The 23,527-nt window shown below is 43.7% G+C and overlaps 1 protein-coding gene across 10 annotated transcripts in view; it reads right to left on the reverse strand.

Moving 5' to 3' along the window:
• Window positions 1-4,381: 4,381 nt before the first annotated feature.
• The window catches only part of LOC143371802 (rap guanine nucleotide exchange factor 2), a 228,509-nt gene continuing 209,363 nt past the window's right edge, over window positions 4,382-23,527 (reverse strand). For 4 of the 10 annotated variants that reach the window (XM_076817409.1, XM_076817414.1, XM_076817405.1 and 1 more), the window contains 17 exons: window positions 21,061-21,273; window positions 20,621-20,973; window positions 20,029-20,490; window positions 19,650-19,942; window positions 19,273-19,576; window positions 18,963-19,194; window positions 18,584-18,888; window positions 18,318-18,502; window positions 18,030-18,241; window positions 17,706-17,937; window positions 17,324-17,638; window positions 16,776-17,093; window positions 15,201-15,317; window positions 12,561-12,722; window positions 11,266-11,484; window positions 7,293-8,148; window positions 4,382-7,235 (listed from right to left, as the gene is read on the reverse strand). In XM_076817409.1, the coding sequence (XP_076673524.1) occupies window positions 8,117-8,148; window positions 11,266-11,484; window positions 12,561-12,722; window positions 15,201-15,317; window positions 16,776-17,093; window positions 17,324-17,638; window positions 17,706-17,937; window positions 18,030-18,241; window positions 18,318-18,502; window positions 18,584-18,888; window positions 18,963-19,194; window positions 19,273-19,576; window positions 19,650-19,942; window positions 20,029-20,490; window positions 20,621-20,973; window positions 21,061-21,273 (3,954 nt within the window). In that variant the 3' untranslated portion in view covers window positions 4,382-7,235; window positions 7,293-8,116. Of the gene's footprint in view, window positions 7,236-7,292; window positions 8,149-11,265; window positions 11,485-12,560; window positions 12,723-15,200; window positions 15,318-16,775; window positions 17,094-17,323; window positions 17,639-17,705; window positions 17,938-18,029; window positions 18,242-18,317; window positions 18,503-18,583; window positions 18,889-18,962; window positions 19,195-19,272; window positions 19,577-19,649; window positions 19,943-20,028; window positions 20,491-20,620; window positions 20,974-21,060; window positions 21,274-22,037; window positions 22,424-23,527 lie in introns of those variants that run through there. The other 6 variants (XM_076817410.1, XM_076817408.1, XM_076817415.1 and 3 more) reach the window with 5 other exon arrangements.

The raw sequence follows: 23,527 nt of genomic DNA on the forward strand, positions 1-23,527 counted from the left end.
AAAACGAACAAAGTTGTAATAGTCCTGAAACATCGCGTCTGAAGATATGCTCTGTTTCCGTGAGCTGTTGCCTCGGAATTGCGCGCCTGATATTAGCTAAAGATGAGCATTAATTACCTTTACGTAGTTGGATGATTACGAAGTAAGACCTTGACTGGTAAAGGAAATACGCGAGATTTAGATTACGCGCTCATTTCGCTCAAATTCTACGTACAATTAGTGCGCACTGCATGGTAATAGTTTATTAAACGCATAGGGAGCAATTTCGAAGGAAAATTAACTACAAACTTTGACTTTCAGAAAAAAAACTCTACCATATGGCTGATCATAGAAATAATTGACTTAGGAAACGGAAATAATTATGGACTGAAGAGTCCCTATAAAAAAAAAAACACTGTAAGTACCAAGAATCCAATTTTTCAGAAGCGAGGAGAAACTTCTTTGATTTTAAATTATTTACGAAATTTGATTTGTTTTGATTATTAAAAATGCTTAAGGGGGTAGACACGTCACGTGACCTGGCCGATTCGGCAGGTCGGTATTACAGCATTTTTTTCTGCACAGAAATGGTAATACCGATAGATCGACGATTACCCGGTGAACGCGAGAGGGAGCTGTTTGCTATTTCTGTATACTATTCTGAATAAGGAAAGAAATTCTCAGCTGTTCCGTTATACTTATAAAAATTTAAACGGAAAGTCGGCTGGTACTGTAAACGTAGAAAATTCATTGTACATTTTAATTACTTGAAATGTGCTAATGCTACAATATTCTACGTTAGCAGTAAGGAATTCTAAGTGAAAAGGGAAAATAGATGAGGGAATGTCCCCAGAAAATGAAATTTGTTAGGTTAGACATTTTTTTACTAGCAAAGCACCGAAACAGAACATGAAATACACTTATTACACGTCCTATGCAGAAAGCAGTTATCAACAAACATTATATATACAAAATTGTATTGAATGTTGAATTGGGCTAGTGAAAATGCGCAGACTGGATACGCGTGATTATTATGTGGTCGGCTCCTCAAAGTGACAGAAAATATAACCTAAAAATATGCTATATGACAACAAATGTTTAGTGGCTATTTCAGCTTCAAAGGCATCGCCTTAAAGTTGCAAATAAGAGGCGCAGGGCTTTCAAGAGGCGTTCGAAAATTCTGCGTCTCTTCGTTAAACAGTCACTGTCTCGAAACATCTGCGCCACTTCTCGCTCTTTAATTTGCTCTCCGGAGACATTACTTTGTGCCATCTCTTTCGACGGCATGTTCTCCTAGTACATAGCCGAATTTTGTGCATTCTGAAAATTTTTGCCAGATTTTGGCCCAGGTATCAGGAGAACATGAAGCGAAAAGAGGTATTCTGAATTTCAGCTTCGAAGGCATCCTCGATTCTCTCTCCGAAGACGTTACTTTGTGCCACCTCTTTCGACGGCATGTTCTCCTGTTACAAAGCTCAATTTTGTGCATTCTGAAAATTTTTGGCAGATTTTGGCCCAGGTATCAGGAGAACATGAAGCGAAAAGAGGTATTCTGAATTTCAGCTTCGAAGGCATCCTCGATTCTCTCTCCGAAGACGTTACTTTGTGCCACCTCTTTCGACGGCATGTTCTCCTGTTACAAAGCTCAATTTTGTGCATTCTGAAAATTTTTGGCAGATTTTGGCCCAGGTATCAGGAGAACATGAAGCGAAAAGAGGTATTCTGAATTTCAGCTTCGAAGGCATCCCCGATTCTCTCTCCGAAGACGTTACTTTGTGCCACCTCTTTCGACGGCATGTTCTCCTGTTACAAAGCTCAATTTTGTGCATTCTGAAAATTTTTGGCAGATTTTGGCCCAGGTATCAGGAGAACATGAAGCGAAAAGAGGTATTCTGAATTTCAGCTTCGAAGGCATCCTCGATTCTCTCTTCGAAGACGTTACTTTGTGCCACCTCTTTCGACGGCATGTTCTCCTGTTACAAAGCCCAATTTTGTGCATTCTGAAAATTTTCGCCAGATTTTGGCCAATATATCAGGAGAACATGAACTGAAAAGAGGTATACTAAATTTCAGCACTATTGTTAACTTATTTACAAAGGGAAATTGCATGAAAATTATTTTCAACGAGATCTAATGGAGAAAAGGTCATACCTCTGGAGATAACAATTAGGGATATGGATGAAGCACCAATTGTGTACTTTTAACATAAGTTTTTTTTAATTATTCCATTTCATTGGCGATGATTGCAAAATAAATAAAGGCTCGAATCGCTGTCAGTTCTTTGCTAATGGCTACATGTCACACTTTCCGAAAAAAGGTGATCGTCAGGCGAAGCACGGTCTGGACTGGTACTGGCTGAGGATGAAGCATCTCCAATTCATTGGCCACTTTACACGTTCGAACTGCAGCGTGTCATTCAATGCTCTCGTGCTGCAAAATCACGCAAATTTAACTGATCAGAGTAGAATAAGCGCGTGCATTTGGAACCAGCTCAAACCACGCTACACCTTTGAAATTCCACCAAACACAAAGCAAAGCCTGCTTATCAAAACGTTCTTTTCTGATACCTAAAAATGCAGAATCGCCGCGGCTAATGCACTGAATTGTTTTGTTAAAATTACAATAAGATGACCAACCGATTAAGAAAACGGTAATTTTTTTTTGTCCAAATTGTTCCAGAATAAACTTAAGTAATTAATGAATTACAATAATCTCGAGCAAATCAATTTCGAATGAAGAATAAATTGTAGAAACAATAGGGCAAACGCAAAATAAATCCGTCAAGTTTTATTAAAGAGGACAAATAATATTCCAACACTCTAATTGCGCGGTACGAAACCTGCAGGCAACTGATAACTACTAGCGCCTGATATCGAGCACAATGAAAAAATAGTTTACGAATACAGTACAAAGAACTCTTTGCCAATCCTTTAGTAGCTCGTATATTGTTCGATAGGGATTTTACAGGTGTACATTAATGGGAACAACATCTATGTGTGACTCTTGATAAATACAGCCGGATTTCGTGTCCGTCGCGCTACAAATTCTTTAAATACGTGTTCGATACAATTTTAACCATCTATCATAATCGGTAGACTTCTTCTTCCTATACATACGGTAGACAGATATACAAAAACATTGTATCGTACAAAATAGTAGCAATACTATCACCACCAATTTCGTTCCCACGGGTTACTCTCTTATGTACGGTACTTCATATTGACCTTGCAAATTTCAAACTTATTCTCATAACGAATCTCACAAAACCACAATCTTTTAACCCTTCGCTTGGCCATGCCCGTTGCTCGCCAGGTTCTACATTACTCCTTCAATTAAAATTATCTCTTCCCGATGCCCACGTGGCACGCAAATAAAACATTACTTACAGTACAAATTGTTGCAACGTTAACACACTTCGTGGTGTACAAATGGTCCGCAATTATTGCCAAAAGCAAAATACTTTTAAGCTGTTAATTGGCAGTCTTACTGAATACGTAGTCATATGTACTACCCCTCGTCAATATACATTCTGCAACATTTCTATGAAAACTAAACGCTAAACTGATCTTTACGAACGAACAATTTGAATACATTTTTGTAGAGCTCTCTACACACTACAGGACTACACCTGATTCGAAGATGAAATATTGTGCTACCTATTAATGGTACCTCGGGAGTTAAGAAAATATTTGAATTCCTTAGTAAAAAGAGTTCCGAATCAATCGACAATTTCCCTTCGACTAAATTTCGCCTAAAAGTTAACGCGCCAAAGAACGTACAGCTACTAAAAGTGAAATACTGATGCTTTTTTTTAATTAATTGAAATTGCTTAGCACGTGAGAGGACCGTTTCGGTGAAATATTCCAGCAGCTCGGTTTTCGTACCAGTTGCCAGTTAAAGGGTTAAAAATACTTTCTTAACGGAGCAGAACGGTCGAAAGAATTACACTGGTCATCGTCGCTCGTGTTTCTACCTCATTTGTGGCTCTATTAATGTTCAATCTATTCCTAAGGAGAATGTAGACTTATCGTAGGAAAAGATCGATGTTACTTGGTCAACAACGTGTACCGTACGAAGAGATCTGTCGAAAGAAGAAAACAAGTGGATGGGCGTTGCGCGTTTTACGCGCGTTTATGTACAAAACAAAGGTGAGGGCTGGATATAACAAACGTGTCTGCGCAGAACCTCGCTCGCGTTTCATTTCCTTGGTTTCCCCTTTACTAATATTCATCCTCGTTTTGTACTGTTTCGCCCCATTTTCGTTTCACCTCGAAAGAAACGTGAACAGAAACAGGAGGGGGCGGTAAGCGTTGCCGCACCCCCACGACTAAGAACAACGAAGAGAGCCGTTTCCTCTGTTGGAACGCGAGTGTTTCACGAAAACCAAAGCAACCAGTCGGAATGTTGTACTATGATCCAAGTTTTATTAAACAAATTAAATACAAAATGTTTCCTGTTTCTTGTTGCTCGCCGGACCGCGATTCGCAGTCGCTCCATCTCGAAGTTATAAATAATTAAAACAACAGGGGGGGGGGGCAGGGCAGGGATGTGGGCTGTGTGGGGCATAAATAAAGAATAAAAGAAGTCAGGGGAAGTCTTGTGGAAGAAGAAAGGTCTCAAGGCTTGTCCACATCTTTCTTTCTTTCTGTCTGTCTCTCGCACACTCACTCTTTCCTCGATAAACATTCTCGCACGCTCGCATCGTTATACGCACTCTACAAGGTGGATCGTTCCGTAAAATTAAGGGAAGAAAATGGGATCTCGAGCTTCAGCAATTCAAGGATTAAACTAAATTTCCCGCTCTATTTCGACCGCGCGCCAGCGCTTCCGTTCCTCCTCGAGGGATTCTCTGGTTTTCCTCTCCCGTCGAACACGTAAGATCGTTGTTTGATCAAGGAAACGCGACTAGCAAAGCGCTGCCGTCATCCGTTTGGATAAACGACTCGCTGCTTTCGAATACACCACGTTCGAGCTGGCAAGGAACGCTACGGAGGCTAATGGTGCGACGTGACTGAGAAATAACAGGCTCTGATAAATCTTGCTACATCGACGAACACTCAAGGGGAACGGGCACGCGGTCACGTTGCACCGCGACGGCGTAAATGCTCCCTGGAATGGATCGTGCGCTCTTGAACCGCCAAAGGTACGAAAAGGAAGAGCACGGAGGGCCGTTCGAACGAAACGCAAAAAGGAAGGGTTGCTCGTGTCTTACATCCAAAAAAAAAAAACAGAGGGGGTAAAATGATAACAGAAAAAGAAGGAAAAGAAGAACCGTAAAAGAAGTCGTTTATCGTGTGCTCGTCTCGTTTCCCTTCTACGCTCGAGTCGCGAGGAGCCTCGATCTTCAACGGATGCTGGACACAATGGGTTTTAAGAGTTTCTTCGAGAACGTTTTGGATTAATAATATTTAAAAGTCATTAGGATATGTACAAAGAGATATTAATATGAATATGCAGTAAATGTTGGGTGGATCCAGACCGCCGAGGGATCGAGCTCGAGCGACTCCTCTTTCCTCCGTTCCAGCTGGATCCCTCGGCTGCGGATCGGACGTGGGCGAGGATCGGACACGGTGCTCGCGAACATCTGACGTCTTTCGATAGAAGGTACGCGGTTATTTAATAGTATATATCTGAGAGCAGTCTGTCGCACGAGCTGGGTGTCGTGCGAGGGAAGCATGGTTGGCCACGATTCACGGCAAGACACAGTGGAATGTCGACAGCAAACACACGCCTGCGAACGCTCGGGAACGTCTTGCCAACCTCCACCCTCCCCCACGAGCGTTCGAGCTGAGGAGAGCACCGTGTCGATCCTCGAGACACCGGCTCGCTTTCCGCGCGCGCGCGCGCGCGTTTGGCAGAATCTCGTTCATCTCTGCGAGTGGAGATGCCTTCGATAATTAGGCCCTCTCCGCTCATCGCGTCTCCCTCGCGCATCCTCCTCGCACGCAAGATCACGGTTCCCTCTACAATAATACTTCGCCGATAAAAGGACTCGGGAGGCTCGTGCACGCGATCGGACGAGAGTACATACGAACGTTTACAAGGTTGCTGGGCGTGTTACGAGTCGTTCAAACGGGCGAGAAAACCTACCGTTCGGTATCGATATAATGAAACCAGCCGACGCGACTACTTGCGCTCGCGGATAATCCCGCCTTTCAGGAGGCATGTATACCCTCTTCCTTTCTATTCGCTTCTTGCTCTTTCTCTCGTAGAGAGGCGAATCCAGGTTTTCTCGTGCCCCACTATCGCACGGGCGCGGATATACATATAGATATATTTATATTTATATATTTATATATACTTTATATAAAACTAAAAGTACCGTGATACTGATAAAATTTCGGAAAATATGAGAGTTCGACGAATCGTTCACAGAGCTTCTTCTTTTTCTTTTTCCATCTTCGATACGATAGAGCGAAAAGTCGAGAATATAAGTTACACCAGATCTAAAATTCGTTCCCGTAATGCGTGTGTATATATATATATATATATGTATACGTTCAGTAAAAATAAGTTGAGCATACGCGATGCATAAAGATTACCTTATCATTTCATCCTGAAACGTTAATACCTTGTTGTGTTTGCATCTCTCTCTCTCTCTCTCTCTCGCTCTCTCTCTCTCTCTCTCTCCTTCTCTATAACTCTCAGACTCACCACACACGGCACGCCTAGCAATTCGTCTCATCGATCACCATTTCCTTCGCATTCCTCGTTTCTGTTCCAACAGTCTCTCGCATACACAATCTAGACACCCCCAAGCAACAGCCAACTACTAGCGCCGTGCACACCAGCTCGTGCACACCGCCTAAAAATGAAAATTTCAAAAGCCCAGGAACAGGTGCTTTCGATCGTACCCCGTTTCTACAGCGCCGCTCTCCGGTTAGTCTTTGAAAACTACTTTGTACTTGATCGCGTCAACGGTAAAATATTCAACACACATCGAAGCCGTAAAAAATTCTACTACGAGAATCATAGAGTTAACAAGCGGAGAGAAAAGGTATCATAATCTCTGATACAACTGGGATTGCGTACGAGACTAATTGCTCTCTGTAAAAGAAAAAGAGTTTGAAATATGATTGGTAGAAATCGTTGGATACCCACCTGGCACCGACGGACGCCGCGTGCCAATTAAAAGAAACCGAAAATTTGGGGGAGGGGGAGTATAGAAAAACGATCGACGCGAAGTCTGTGCGATCGTGTCGGGATAAGAAAGTCCTCTCAACAGCGTGTGTCCGTTTCGCTTTCCACTGAATTCTCTCGTTCTCTCTCTCTCTCTCTCTCTCTCTCTCTCGTTCCTCCCTCCCCCCTCTCACTCTCTCTCTCTCTCTCTCTCTCTCTCTCTGTCTCGCGTCATTCTTCCTCGCCGTTTAAAGACTACATTATTAACGCTACGCTATGTACACCAACTTAAGCTACGGGGCGTTTTGGGATTAGCCTAGAAAGTATATAATACAGGAAACGCCGTCATTCGTACTCCCTGCGACGATACGCGGTATATATAACATCTTTGGACTCGATTTATTACACATTTATATAGAATATTATAATCTTACGAACGTTCTTGCGCCCCAGTCCCGCAACGAAACCCTCGCGGCACCTCTGCTCGAGAGGTTCCCCTGTTTTCAGTCTGATAGAAAAGTCGCTTGTCTTTTCCACTTTCCCTCTCCTTCTCTCCATACCTCCTCCTCTCCACGGGCTCCTTCGCACCCTCGTATCCTAACGGGCGCACCTTCCTAGACTCTCAGTGTCCCTCTACTTCGCTTCGTTTGGTTGTCATTATGGAAGACGAGCGCGCTTCTCGTTCGCTTTCCAAACAGCTCTTTAGGGCTCCTCGAACCGGTTGCGATCCGACCTTTCGACGCGGAAGGTGGCGTCGAAAGCACTGTGCGTGTTAATCGTTTGTCTCTCTGCCCCTATTTTGTACCCTTCTCAAAATCGGCCAGAGTCTATCGCCAGCGTTTATTCCGACACCGGGAAGGGTATCGAGCTTTGCGATTCGTTGCGACACCATCCTCAGAGGGAATCGTTCGACGTGGCCACGTGACAACCAAGGCGTCTTCCTTCCTTTTAACGAAACGACAGGCTGGCGAGATGATGTAAGGATGGCCGGGTGAACTCCTTACGCGCCATGGACCACCTAAACCGCTGACACCTGGGCGTCCTCGTCGTCTGGAAAATTGTAACGTTCACTTCAGTTATGATGGATCGTGGCTCCCTAGAGTCGTGGAAGTGTTCTGCCGACTGGTGTCTACCTTGGCTGGATCTTAACGCGTTCACACAAATACTTGAGTATTTCTGATCTTTAAGAAGTTGAAAAACAAGTTCATGGAATATTCTTGTATTCAGAGTTTAGTGAATGCAATTGGGACGGAGAGAAAATATGTATAGAATCGTCGAGATTATTTCTCTATTTATCTGCTTCTACTGCGTGTTCACTTTCAAACTGTAATATATATTCCTCAAATTATAGTTTATAATTCGCAAGGAAAGTTAGGCAACCCGGAAATTCAGAAATTTATGAAACTTTGTATGCAAGTAGAGTAATTCATGGGTAAAACAAACCTATTTTTTGTTGGTGCCATAGTGCGGTTTTAGAGGATAAAAACACCCCTTGAAAAATATACAGAATTTTCTTTTTCGTGGAAAATCTCGAGATCGGTGAGAGATATCAAAAAGAAGTATAAACAATAATTGGGTCTTTTTTTATATCTACAAAACTGCGTCAAAATAATTATCGAATTAAGAATTGGTGGTAGGGGTAACTTGAAAAGTCTCGATTTTTCTCAACTTTTGTTTATACTTCTTTTCGAGATCTCTCACCGTTCTCGAGATATTCTCCACGAACGTTCTCCACGAAAGAGAAACCTCTGCATTTTTTCAAGGGGTGACTTCGCCCCCAAAACCGCATTATGGGACCAACAAAAAATAGATTCGCAATTATCTGAATTTCTGGGTTGCCCAACTTCTCTTGCCAGTAATATAATACTACGAGCGTTTCAGTGACAACTGGCACGGTACAATGAGAACTGAACGAGTCAATAAACGCTCACAAACAAAACAAAGCAAATCCTCCAAAGTAGACTCGAGTCTTTCGATCGAAAAAAGAGGGGGCACGTTTATCCAATTTTCGTAGAAAACTCCCTAGAAAACTTGCTGTAAAAAGTAACGTGTTCTATCGAGAGACATCAAACGGGTCCAAACAACAGCAACGAAAAAAAAAAAATGAGGGGACTGGGGGAAGATCGTGGGAGCGTGACGTGCAAAATGGACACAAGCAAGCTCGATACATGCGCTCGAATGACGAACAAAGTGATGTGAGGGCAAAAAAAAAAGGACAATAACTGCATTGCAATCGTTTGGAGATCGCACGATAGTTTGCGGCAAGCCTCTAGCGTGTGCACGAACACCGACATCGTATCGCGTGTGATTCGGCGCAGAAACAATAATTCTTGCTCGCTTTGATAGGGTGCGTATTATCGATGCGTGGTGAATGAGTGTGCTGAACAAAATGCTCACACGGATAAAAACATAGGAGCACGAGTTATGCTTGCAACACGTGTGTTACGCAGGCATTTTGCGGAATGTACAAGTGGGAATGCGCGTGGAAGTGTGTGTGTGTGTGTGTAACGTGTGCGTCGTTATTTACAATTCGCTGTTAATCAACATGTACATCGAGTAACAGACAGCGACGATGGTCCTTTTGCGGACTGTCCATACATACATCATAATTCTTAATCGATACACGCGAGGAGCTCTCTTAAAAGTAGCTAGAGATCAGTGTGTGTAATATCGTTGCATCGGTTCATCCTATCGTGGGATAGAAGATTCCACGGTGTAGCTGAGGCGTTTCACGGTACTTTTTTTTAAGAGCTAGGTACTCCGTGCCCGCGATACGAGTGATTCGAATGGAGGAGAGAATCGAGTAGGCTGCGACGACGGTATCATCAATCCTCACGGTGAAAAATGTTACGGTTAACCGGGGACAGGATTGCTAGAGAGAAACTACGATCGAAACGAAAGAAAAATTCAGCTCAGGTGTATCCAACCGTTTCAGACATAACGCAATTTCGGGATTAAAATATTGTAGATAGGTACTTCACGTTTGCTTTTCGAGGTAGCATTTATCCTCAACGATGCGAATTAGTAGTTAAAGAAATTGGAGTACATTCAAATCTACATAGCATTCTAAGAGGTGCGTATGAGGAAATAAAACTTATCATTTTCATTAAATCTAATGATTTTAATGGTATGTAATTGATGAGTATAGGTATTTGTCAGGGAATATACAATTTAAATAGAAGTTCGATCGATGTTTAGTAATAAAGTGAATTTGATAATAGGCCCGAGTTTGTTTTAACGGAGTGGTTAAAAAAAATTGTATGAAGTTTCAGTCTAATAGTAACGCCGAGCATTATGCGCATGTCTGAAAAGGTAAAACAGTGAAAATACACCAAAAATATCAATCAACGTCACGCGCGCAAAGAAGCCATATGCTGATGAAAATGAACATTTTTCTCCGCGCATTATCGATAGTTAGTGATGAGATTGATACAGTATTTATCGACGATGCTGTAATTAATTCAATTCGCTTGTTCGGGTCTAAAATAATTACACGACATCGAAAGTATAGTATCGGAAATGGTACAGCAACGGCCTAAAAACTAACAGTTCGAAAATCACTTAAATGGAAATAATGCGATTACCGCAGTAAACAAATCTACGCTACTAACAATATGGTGAAGTCTTTAAAGTATCTTACGAATATAGTATAATTACTCTGTCCTTTTTATTCCATTTATCGAGAACTATCACAGAGATCCCGCTTTCACGTTCCTTGTAGCAAATAAAACGACTTCATCATATCTCCAACATGATCTAAGCAAACATATTACCTACAAATTATTCACTAACTCAAAATTAATTCCACTTGCAAAGCATACTTATCTCCCCTCGTCGATAAAACTATACACACATACGGCTACTTACTGTTTTAACAGCATCGATACTATACTCATTTCACTTGCGACAAATACACAGCAGTGACCCGTGAAAACCCTAGACGATCGGTATGACTTCGATTTAAATAAAAGATCGTATTAACAACAACTTGCTGCAGATTGACCCGAGTACTAACGATTCAATATCACTCCCATCGCTATCGATAGTGGTAGGGAACGCAAGCCTCGGAGAACCATAAACTCGAGAAAGATATATGTAATAATAATATATATAAACGTGAGGTAGGAGAGATTGTATGTATGTATGTACGTAGCGATTGCTTTGTACCATCTTCATGGTCGGTCCTGTAGGTAACACCCTCGTGGCTGTGAGCACGGCCAAGCCTGTGCAACCTTGCCATCTGTGCTGCGACTTTGTATGCAGGCGGTTGACGGCACTGAGTACTACCGACCCCTGGACGCATCGTCGTCATCGACGTCATGGTAGTCATGGTCGTCATCGTCGTGCTAGCCCCTGGGGGAGGAAGTCCCGCCGCTACTCCGAGACCTGAAAACCCTCGACTCTCTTTCTCTCGGTCTCTCACACCCCGGCCTTCTGCTCCTCAACACTTGCCTCCCCATTTATCCTCCGCCAAGTAGCTCGCCGCCGCTGGCGATTCTGAACGAGTACGAGCTGGCCGAGCACCGAACCAATGCACCGCGCAGTTGCAGAGGAGAAGCCTTGAAGTCGTAGAGAAACAGTTGCGACGTTTTAGCGAAAAGGTCACGGGGTTGCAGAGGGAAAGTCGTGGCGAAAAAGTCATGGGGTTGTAAAGAGAAAGTCGTGGACTTCGAAAGTTGTAGGGAAAGATGGTAAAAATCATAGGGAACAAGTTGCAGAGTCGCAAAAGAGAATGCAACTAGCGCAGAACCCATTGATCGGCTAAGAACTTTTCACTTAAAGGTTTGTCCTCTTACTTTACGATTTCCTTTCATCGCCATCGGCTTTCTCGACGAAAGAAGCAGCAAGGGGGCCGATCGTACTCGTTCGGAACGCCGGCATGCGAGAGACGAACAGTGTTTAGGAGGAAACTGTGCAAAACTCGTTATTCACCGCTAGATCTGCCCAAGAAAAGGAAAGCACAGGAAACCAGTTAATATACCCTGGAAAGAAGCCTCGGCTCTCCGTTAATCCTGAGGAGGCGCGACACCGCGAACGGCACACGATCGATGCAACACACACAGTTTTATTGCGCACACACAGGGCACACAGGTAGGCAAGCAACGATACTCACGTGATTGTTAGCGTGCACGCGGCAACTCTCTTCGAGCAGACGATTATAATGTACAGATTAAGCTTATGCATCGCCATACGTGTCAATGGATGACTCAAGCTCAACCACGTTGCTTCCGGCGCAGACTTCTAGTGTACAATATCCTCGGTTAGTGCGACTACCATTCGAAATTAGTAGAACTCTCCATACGCCACTGGATACTTGGACTAATCCATCACCGAACGAAACTCTATGTCATGCCGAAGTCCTATGTGATTCCCGGAAGCAACGTTCTAATTCTACGAAAACAGACCAGCAGCCCAGTTGCAGGAGAGAAATCAAAAGACGGGCAAGACAGTCGCGGACTCACCTTGAGGATTTTGGGGTTGGTGATGGTGATAATAATGTTGGTGGTGGTGGTGGTGGTGATGATGATGATTGTGGTTGTGATTCTGGTTGTGGTTGGCAGGAAGCGGAGGTAACACTGCTACCGCGTGAGGAAACGGAGGTGCGCCACCTCTCAAAACAGACCCTGCACCACACACAGGCCACATACGAAATGTTTCTTTACAAAATGTACAATGTTACGCTGTGCAACGTCGCCGGTATTTTCTTGGGCGAACGAAACGACGGAGTTTACAGGAGACATTTCGCTGCCGGAAATTAAGCTCGAGTTCCTCGACGAGAAGGATGGTTCCTCGAGTGAGTACCGCGAGTGCAAAGATCGCGAAAATTTCATCGAAATATGGTTACACAGGATGTAAAATTACGAGTGTTGTAGGCTAATGCTTCTACAACTAGGGGAGGTATGAAGTATTTCTTCTTAGGATTTGTTTGATCTCGAGAAGGGCCATCTTGCTGTCAAGTTAGTCTTCTCCTAAGTGGAAATATGTAGGTTGTATCAAGATTATCTCCATTTTTATAAGTAATAATGTATGTTTTTAAATTTCTAAGTAGAAACTTAGGCCATTCTTAGGAAATTCTTCGATCCTTTTTGCGAAAACGAAACAGTGAATTTTCATAGTATTCTATGTTAATTATCAATATTATTATATACATTTCTAACAAAATGTTCAATGTAAAAGTGGCCCATTTACTCGTAAGTAACCGCGAGCTGAACTACTGGGTCGTGTCTGACTATATAGGGAGCGTCTCCACTTTGCAAGAAACATACAACTTATCAAAAAACTAGGGGTCGAATGAAACTGTTAAAATTTTTTAATCAATTCTGAAATAAATGTAATTTCATGACTTTATCTTTTTATCTGATTTATAAATTCATGATTTATAATTTCATATTTTCTGTTCTGAGAAAATTGTTATAAAATGCTTAAAAAACTTTTATTTTCTTGAAAGTAGAAGAAAGATCTAGTTAAACAGGAACATTTATTCTGCTCTGAAAAAGTTAAAGTTGTGACAAGCAGATGTCCTGAAAATGTTGTGGGATAGATAAGTCTGAAATGGAAACCTTAAACCGATCGGTGAAAATAATTGTATAAAAATCACAATGTGCTTTCACTTCTATATTTATCCTTTCAATTCCTTAAATAATACTAATTAAAAAAATATTCCTAACTTTTATATTTTACCCTTAAATATCTGTTCAAAAGTATATGATCCTCGAGAATTTTTATTAATCGAATATAAAATAACTGTTACACCTGAACTCTTACAACAGAGTTAACGCGTTAATCTACAAAGTTAACTTAAAATAGAAACGAAATGATTTCAGTATTAACAGTTCGCTAAATGTCCTGTATTTATAAAAGTTAACAGTTTCATTCGACCCCTATAAGGAACCCATAAAAAATATAATTTTCTCACTTCTTGTTCACTATTTCTTTGTTATAATCTTGATACGACATCCATCACGCATGATCATTATACATATTCACGATTTCAATAATATAATGACCATTAAACGTTGGCACGTACAATTAGAAACATACTTTATCATATGAAAAACTGAAAATGATCTTGATACAATCAGTTAGTTATATACACTTTCATCTAGAAAATAATTCTGCTTTTCTAGGGAAAGCGAAAATTCCTCGAGATCAGAACAGCCTCGTAAAACAATTCCGTGTCTCCCTCGGTTTTAAAGATACCCGCCTATGATGCTCTTAATTTTACACTCTGTATATGCGTATGCATATGCATGAGGTGCCCCTGCGTAAAGAAGCGAGTCTCTGTAAAGAAGCTTTAAGCGGTAAATGTATGTACTGAAGCAACTGGAACTTCGAGATAAAAGCGGCTATAAGCACGTTTACCTACGTTATCGTTGCAACGCTCGACTGAACGATAATAAATATAAAGTACCCGGGGACGGATAAAGAGCGTGCCCGCAGCTTAAGCTCCGCGGAGCGTTTCAACTACCATAGACGAGAGAATGAAGATGAGTGGCCATGGGACATACGTATATTTCCGACCCGTCGAATCTGATTAACAGCCCGCGTGTGAAGCGAATGATTCAGGGGAAACGGACCACGATTGTAATAAAACGGAAATAGAAGTGGGAGGGGAGAAATGAAGAAACTGAGAGAGAGACACACAAACGTAACAGTCCTTCCAAGGGAACTCGCATGGTGATCAAGAGACGTACAACAGATATCACACTTTCCCAATGAATCATTCTCATTTATCGAGCTACCAAAGGAAAATATATCACGCACTACTGAATAAATCCTTCGAGATATCAACAGCTTTTACGATCACGCGATTACAAGCAGAGACTTCAAATGAACGCCCAACTGTTCAACGAAACGGTACCACGCATTTTACTGTTCAATCAGGGCATTCGTAAGGTGTACACGTCGTTGTCTAAGAAATGGTAACTGGTTTTAGAAATAGTCTCTACGCCCGAACGTCGGGCTATTCGTCGTTGGACCACTCCAGATTCTTTCTTTTCTCTACCTTCTAGTCTACGGTCTACGGAGCGGACAAATGGGAAGAATAGGTATATGAGCACGAGCTTGTGGATGTTGTTGGTGTTCTCTCTATGGTTACGTACCTTGCATGGCGGAGTGCCGTCTTTGCGGTGGCGGTGGACTGCCACCAGCTTCTACGCTGCTTCCGCTGTGGCTGTCCAGCTGTGTACTGTGACCACTGTCACTGCTCGTCACCGAACCTACGCACACGTCCCCAAAGACACTTCTATCACTACACATATTCTAGCCCAGTTTCGCCCTGCTGCTCTCCCGCTAACTGCTAATAATCTAATCAGATTAGTGGAGTTCGTCGTAAGGACATCGTGACCACACAGTAGATGTCTGTCTAAAAAAAATCGGGGCAAGCAAACAGACACCCGTCTACGCTTTCAACTTCGTCGCGATCAGGTAGCGCTTGCACAGCGTTCGCATTACGATGCACGCAAATCGAATCCTTCTGTAGGCGATATTACTACCTATGTCTAGAGAAGAAGACGTGAACTGAGCACCGTAGAGCACCGAGCACCGTTGGCAGTCTACTGGTGGAGTAATATCACTTGCATCGGTAGGTTTCATAATGCGTTCGTTTCGATTCTGTTTTAGTAGAAGCTCTGTTTATTTATGTGTGGAGGACCTTCTGCTTCAAATTGAATATCATCAATTTCAAACTGTGTTTTGAACTATTATAATTGTTGATGCTGTACTCCAAAGAGTCGAGTGCTATTGTAAGTATTTAATGCACGAGAAAATTGCAGGAAAGTGTTTTGTCATTGAATTCTGTACGGAAATCAAAACTCACTGCCACTTCTCGAATTATCCCTAATTGTTTTCGAGATGATGCGCTTAGAAGCATCTACTAATTTAATAAGTCTACGTCTTCAAAATCCAAACGAACTTATTAAGAAACCGAGTTATTAAGTATCGCTTCCTGGAAAGTGAACATTGCTGAAATGAGATTCCCAAGAGTGATATAGCCTACAATTGATCACTGTTTCGCTCAAGCTTAGAGTAAATAATTCATGAAATTTGACAGCACTATCTATTTAAGTCGTTCAAAAGTGGTTGAAAAGTAAGAACCCCTTGTAACGTGGAATCGTAGAGGATTGCCGTTCACGCGGCCGTATGTCCCATGGAGAGTGATCTAAAAATTGAAGCCAGGCGTGCTTCGCCCTGGGATCAGAACCGTGTGATATACTCGGGACGATAATATTGATCGGAGAAAAGAAGCGCGAGCTACGGTAATCGGCGTACAAGATGCGTGTAAATGGATTAAGCTAAATATAACATGGAACATTTATGAATTGCGTAAACGGCTGTGCAGCGTGCATAAAATGATAAGTATCTGTATTGCGAGACCTGACCAATGGTGTGTGTATATCACGAGCAATGAAGGTGCACACGATGGTACTTTCACGAGATGTGTCTGCTATAGTCGTGTAGCAAGATAACGACAATTCAAAATAAAACGAAAGAAGCACCATGTCTGTGTATCGTCGCCTAAAGCTAGCAAAATGTATAATAGGAACACAGAGTATTCGATAATATCGTAAAGACTTGTTTACGTGTGTGAAACACGTGCGTGTGTGTATGTGTGTAATGTCTGCGTCGACAGCATCTCGTTTCGGACCATTTTTACGCATCGAATTCGATCAACTTACCGCTGGTCAACGTTTTTCTTAACGGCTGAAGATTGCTCAGGCTGGTCACGCTACTACTTTCAGCGCTGAGATCGACAGGTGGCGGTAAACTGGAAGGAGTATCGCTATGGGATCTCTCATGCATAGGAACTCGGCTACCAGATCCTACTCTCCTAGGTGCACCAGGACTAGGCTCCAAGCCGCTGGAATGCAACGCTAATCCTGGCACTGGAAGCGGTGGTGGACAGTGTTTAGGTTGGTACGGGCGAGTTTTGTGGGGATCGGAGAGCGCCAACATTTTTCGCACCGCTTGCGGCGATGCTGCTCCGAACTTTGTACCTGAAAATATTCAATAATCGGGGCTTCATTTGACATGCAGCTCGCGGAAGGTTTGTAGAAAATAAATTACTTAAATTTACTTCTCGAAGTGAGGAAAGTATAAAAAGTTATTCGGCTTGAAAAGGTGGATGCAACAGTGGACTTGAAATTTCCGTGATGTTATTACTTGCAAGGAATCGCGCGCAATTTAAATACTCTTAAGCCGAATATATCGTATATGGGGATCTTACCTTGTATGCTCTTTCTACCTTCACTGGTGCTGCTGGCACTACTCGTAGTCGACAGCGTAGGAGAAGGATGCCTTCTTCCTCTGCTTGCACTAAGGGGCACAGCCGTAGCCACTGAAACGGCTCCTGCATGAGGCTCGCACTCTACGGAAAGAGCGTGCAATCGCTCCTCATCCGTTATTACTTTCATGTTCGCCAGGTACGCTTTCACTCTTCTGACCATCTGCGCCTCCTCGAACATCTTCTTCGGGTTCGGCGCCGCGGTAGACTTCTTCCGCCGTTTCACGGTTGCAGTTTGTCCTCCTGGACAACGCAATACTGTTAGTAGAAATAATAAACAATGATATGCTTGATCTTGTTTCTCGCGAACTTTAGAGTACTTTACCTTGATTGCCGGTGGTCATTTGGTTCAACGCAACCATGGCCGAACTGGGTGGCTGACCACCCCTTTCCAACATTATCGACAAGTCATACGGCGAGGAACACATGTTCGTTAAAGTTCTCACTTCTTTGGCGATCATTCTCAGTTTCTCAAAGTTTACCAAACTTTCCACCCGCGAGTCGTTACCGAGATGTATGAACGTCAAGTCTTTCTTCACTACGGGATAAAAGGGGATCTGGGAAAGGGAGAAACGGAACGTTTAACACGGAGATACATTGTTGTAAAACAAAACTGAGACGATGAAATGAAAGTAAAGGGTGAACTCACTATAGGGGGCTGTGTTTGCTCGGATGCGACCAATTGTCTGTACTTGCTCATGTTGCGGCTTGGATCCATTAGTTCCTGCAAATCACTGAATAGCCTCTGATATTTGCTTGGCAGTTTCTCCCAAGACGCGCGCAATCGCGACACGGCTCCGTGACCCAAACCAGACACAATAGCGAACATAGAATTGAAATTTTTGCACTCCTTGCACTGGCCTGTTTTCAAAGAGAAGCATTAGAATACACGTGCGAAACGAACCATTCTCGAATGACCAACGAGCGAGACACTCACGAGCTATTTTTATGAATTGCTTTATTATTTTACTACGTCGAACGAGGTTGTGCTCGGAACAAACTTCTGTCACAACCCAAAACATTTCTCTGTTGACTAGTTCTGCAAACTGCCTGAGCATAGGCACGCCGTATCTACTCTTCAGCTCGAATAAATCATCCACGTACTCCGTAGATTCAATTTGCCTGATAATAATATTTCAATGAATTCACTTCCCATTTCTTAGTTCAACGACAAAATAAAAACTTCAGGCGTTCCCAGTTTACCTGAATATACTGAAGTCTTGCAGAGTCAGCTGAATGGCAACTTCAACCGCGTTTAATTGCAAGAAGTGAACCTGAGACTCACGAATCAGCTCGGGCGCTTGCTCGTCCGCGACGAGCGTCTCTGATATACCGTTAGTTTTTAAATAATATCGAGAACTTAAGCCGATCCTTTCCGCGAGATTTTGCAACTGGTCGGGTAACCTACGCTGTTTAATCATGCCCCCTTCCCCAACGCTAACTTCGGCTAAAGAGAAGTTCGAGCTGCTCTCGGTTATACCGAACTCCTGGAGAGCAAGCATTACCACCTGAAAGGATGCATTAGCATATAAATAGCAGTCATCGCCGATAAACGTTGTTTCCCAGGATTATATGTACCTACCTCGTGCGCCGTTGTTTCTTTATGAATAAGAAGATATTTACAAGTTTGATCAGCTTTGTAAACTTTCAAAACGTGCTCGGGATAATCAGGCGCCCTTAAGTCGTCGTAACAATACAGCGACGTAAGGTCAGGGTTACTTTTCGAGTGATAAAGGTTAGTGGTGGTCTGTGAAAGTCCTGTCCCTGGTGGTGTGTGAGGAGGTGCGAGGGGGTCGTCTACGTGTACACCGTCACTGTAAAAAGAAATACGTTTATGAAAATATTTCTTTAACATCGAAGTCGAGTATATCTGTACAGTCTCTTGAACTTACTTAATAGTATTCTTTGGCAGTATATTCATCTTCATGAGAGCTTTCTGTAATCTCCTTTTCGGACCGAGTGTCATGAATCCCTTGTGCTCCTTTTTCGCATCTTTACACGGAGAGACGTTAGAATCAGGAATTAATAGCGGGACACCGCCCACTAGTGGGTTCAATGGGTTTACAGGGGTTATCGGGTCCACATGCGTGGACAACCTTGCACGTGGATCCGTTTGGAGTCTCGAAATTTCGGGTTTGTTCGCTCTTCCCCGCGGCCTCGGCGAATCGTCTGGCATCTGAAGCATTTCTTTAAACGCTACAACAGTAATTTATTGCTCGTATAAAAGAGATATAACGTACAATTGTTGTTTCTAAGGGATACCACATACCAAGTAAATTAGATTTGACCGTTATACTGAGATGCGTGGATCCTCGTAAAATCTCCAGAGCTCTCGCGTGACTAACGTGCTCGAAACTTTGTCCATTCACTTCTAAAATCTGATCGCCCCGTTTCAACCCAACATCTTCGGCCTTCGACTTTTTATCAACCTTGGAGATGAAAATGCCGAAACCCCTTTCGTAACCGCCTAAAATACTAAAATGCAGAACCTCGTCCCTACTCGGCCGCGCCAACGTTACGTTTCGCGTTCTCGCTTTCGCCGCGCACGCAATATTCAGTAATCTGAAAATTTAATAAAACAATTATTAGGTGATAATAACGGTTTGATGACTGTAACGTATAAATCAGAGGGTTCAGTTGATATGTACCTTTGCTGTCCCTGCATTTTCTCCCTCTCCAACACAGCTTCGAATGCTTCTAAAAATTCCATCATAGCTGGATCGGTTTCGAAGTCCGTAAAATGATTATTCACCCAAAGAAGCACTACGCGAGCAACTCTGTCTCTGACTTGCGCTTGATCGAACCACTCTAACAATTGACTCGCAACTAATAAAGGACTATCGATGAACGTTCGATGCGTTAATAAGAAATCTTCTATATAAGTGGGATCGGTAATACTGTTTTCTTCTATCAGTTGTAACATTAAACGCTCGGGAGTACCGCGAATAACCACATGACCCCTGCGCGCCCCTCCGTCCAAAGCACCCCTCAGTTCTGTTACTAGAATCACTCTCCCATTTTCTTCGTGCCTCCTAGTATTTTCTTCGCCTTGGTGTTGAATTCTAAAGTAATCTGCTTGCGTGACACACACAAATTGGCAGTCATCGCACCTGAAAGAACAATATATTTCCTTAGCGAAAAGTATCCTCCATACTCGAAATATCGCCTCTTGCGGCGCCATTGACGGCGCGTCCCTGTGACTGGGAGGCCTGGTCAGTACAATGCCAATATAATACTCACTTTGTCCTCATAACACCTCTATGCAGAAGTCTTTCCATAGTGGGCAGGATCCCAAAACTATCTCCGAGGTGCAGCTGTTCAATCTCTCCGTTGCTATGCTCGATTTCCACAGCACCGTTAATAAGCACACTCCAACTGTCCAATTCCTCGCCGTCATTTAAAACTATCATACCAGCGCGTTCAACCACGGCGAACACCATCACAGCGCACAGCGCTCTTCTTACTGCCAGAGTCATGTTTGTGAAGGCCTTTAACTGCTGCGTAAATTCTAAGAGTGTTTCTATGTCATCTTCCGTTCTTTCCATAGGGTCTTTCTCTAAGCATTCTCTGACTGGATCGCGGACAGTCAAGCTCTGAAAACACAGTAACGACAGATTGTAAACCGCACCTTGTTTAATTAACTTAGTTTGAATATTCCAAAAATTAGGGCGTAGCCTTACATCCATGCTCTCCGCAAGATCTTCCTCCTCGTCGCTATCCACTATGGATTCAACGAGCCCCGAAAGATCCACCTCGTCAGCATCTGCGTCCAACGAGCTTTGCACAGACGTCATTGTGTCCGAGCCGCTGTACGCCGAACTCGTGTCGCTCGAATGGCTGCTTCTATTGGATTTTTGGTACAGCTCTGGCCTGCCAGTCAGGCCTTGAGAAAACTATGGGCACAGAAAAAGAAGTCTCCGGTTAACTGACGCGCAAATTACTTAATCCTGCTGGCTTTTGAATATCGTTAAACCTTCTCGGATAGAAGGTTCGCAGTATTTGCCTGCTAATAACATCTTCTATTTCTCGCGCGTTTTAAATATGCTAACTAAGGATGTTTACATTAACATTCGTGGCAGCCGATCTTAATATAAATCGACGTAATCATAATTGTAAACAACGGGGCACGGTGCTATCGAAGAGAATATATCAATGCACCGTTTTAATCGGAGAGTCCGCTTTAGAAAAAAAGAAAGACCTACGAGGGTAACGTCTAACGATCTATCAGTCATAGATCGACATCGATCTGTCAATCGCCTAGGAGGACGCTGCAAAAGAACGGGATCGAGAGGACATGTAGGACAAAAACACGGTTTCCACGAGCGGTGCTCGTTTACGGAATAGTACCAGGAATGGGCGTGATGGGGGACAGGCTCCGTTCGTAAGTTAGGTTAGGTTGTCAGACATGACATCACGCACGCAGCATCGAGCGAGCACACGAACACGCACGGAGGGACAAAGACGGCAACAGTGGCACGTATATCTAAACAAAAACATCGTGACATCTGTCATCCCACGGTAATCACCCAGCGGCCGATCGCCAAGGATCGTCCGCGGCGGCGAGAGGTGCGCGGGAAATTGCGGGCGCGAGGAAATCATCCCGATTAAATCAAGGCCATTTTGAGACCGCGGGAGATCGTAGCTCGCCCAGACTCACTTGGTACATGCCGCAGGCGTCCATCCTATCCTCGCTAATGGCACTCGCTCCGATCCTCTTCTCTTCCGTGTTAGATCACCGCGAACAGGCGTGAAACACGAACATCGCCCGGCCACATTCCCGCACGGCTATTTCACCAGGATTCGGCTGGACTCGGGCAGGTCGCACCTTCCCATCCGCGAGCGCATATGCGGCGGTCCGCGTACACACGCAGCGTGACGTGACCTTCTTTGTGTGCGTTTACGAAGCTCGTGGCGCGTCTGGCGTGCCCCGTGTGTCGTGGGCCGTCAGCTTAGCGGAGTAGCGGACATGGGACTGCCTCCTGTCCCTCCCCCACCCTTCCTCCTGCCACCGGCATTCCCTTCGAAAGCGTAGGGTCACGTGACCCGACCGAGCGGCAAGCTTCAGGTCCGTCTCAACAGGGGGGCACGCGTTGGGGGGCCCACCTGTAGCTTCTGACCGGTGCCACTAACAAAAACACTTCTGCCTCTCTCTTGACAACGCACGGAAACGTTTGTTGAAATTCTTTCGCCCCCCCAGCCGTTCACGCCTCGTTAATAGTCAATTATTTGTCACATACTGATTCCCTACGCCGTCGTATTATGTATCCTAGCTTTCGAACGATGGTGACGCGTTAGAAAAATTCCCTCTCACACGCCATTGGGATCTAATTCATCACTGCAGGAAATACTGTTACGCGGTAACTTTGAAATTTCTTTAACGAGACGTAGATAGGCGAGCATCGTAGGTAATGCTTTCCCATGAATATTGAATCAAGGACGACCAGTCGATCGTTGCATCGATCGGTAATTCGTCAACTACGATCGCAACGCCTTGCGACTGTGTTAAATGTCCGTGGTCGCAGCGGATCGCGCGATCTCCTGCAACGAGTCGATGCTTCGCCGACAGCGCGTCAAGCCGAAGTCCGATCGTGTGAATCGAGCTTAAGGAGTCGACGGTCGGTCAATCGTCAGTCGGTAAGGGATTGAGAGAGAAGGAGGATGTGCACGGAGAAGAGGAGTACCGGTCTGCTCAAAGCGTCCAACACAGCGGATAGTAACTGCTCAAAGGCCACTGGCCGACCCGACGGATGATTTATACGACCCGTTATGTCGTGCCCATGTCTCACTTTTCCTTTTGTCCTGCTCCACAGACTTTCCAAATTGCTTCTCCCATTCAGTTTCTTCCTACTCCGACCGGGAGACAGCGAACATACCAGTGCATGCGACCAATGTGCGTTCCAGACACTCTTTAGGGCGGACGCTAATGTAGATCGCCTTACCGCGGCTTAAGTAGCATCGATACCGAGTGAGCAGCGTCCAAAAATCCAGTTTCAGAAGTTCTGATCGCACTTTATCGGTAGCAACAATTTAGGTGGAATATCGTTCGAGATTTCAGTTGAAACGTTGGAGACGTTTTCCCTCAAAGCTGCGTTTCAAATTTAGGCAACGCTTTCATTTATGTTTGCGATGACTAGGGAAACATTGTAC

The sequence above is a fragment of the Andrena cerasifolii genome, chromosome 7 (genome assembly GCF_050908995.1).
Source record: "Andrena cerasifolii isolate SP2316 chromosome 7, iyAndCera1_principal, whole genome shotgun sequence".
NCBI lineage: Eukaryota > Metazoa > Arthropoda > Insecta > Hymenoptera > Andrenidae > Andrena > Andrena cerasifolii.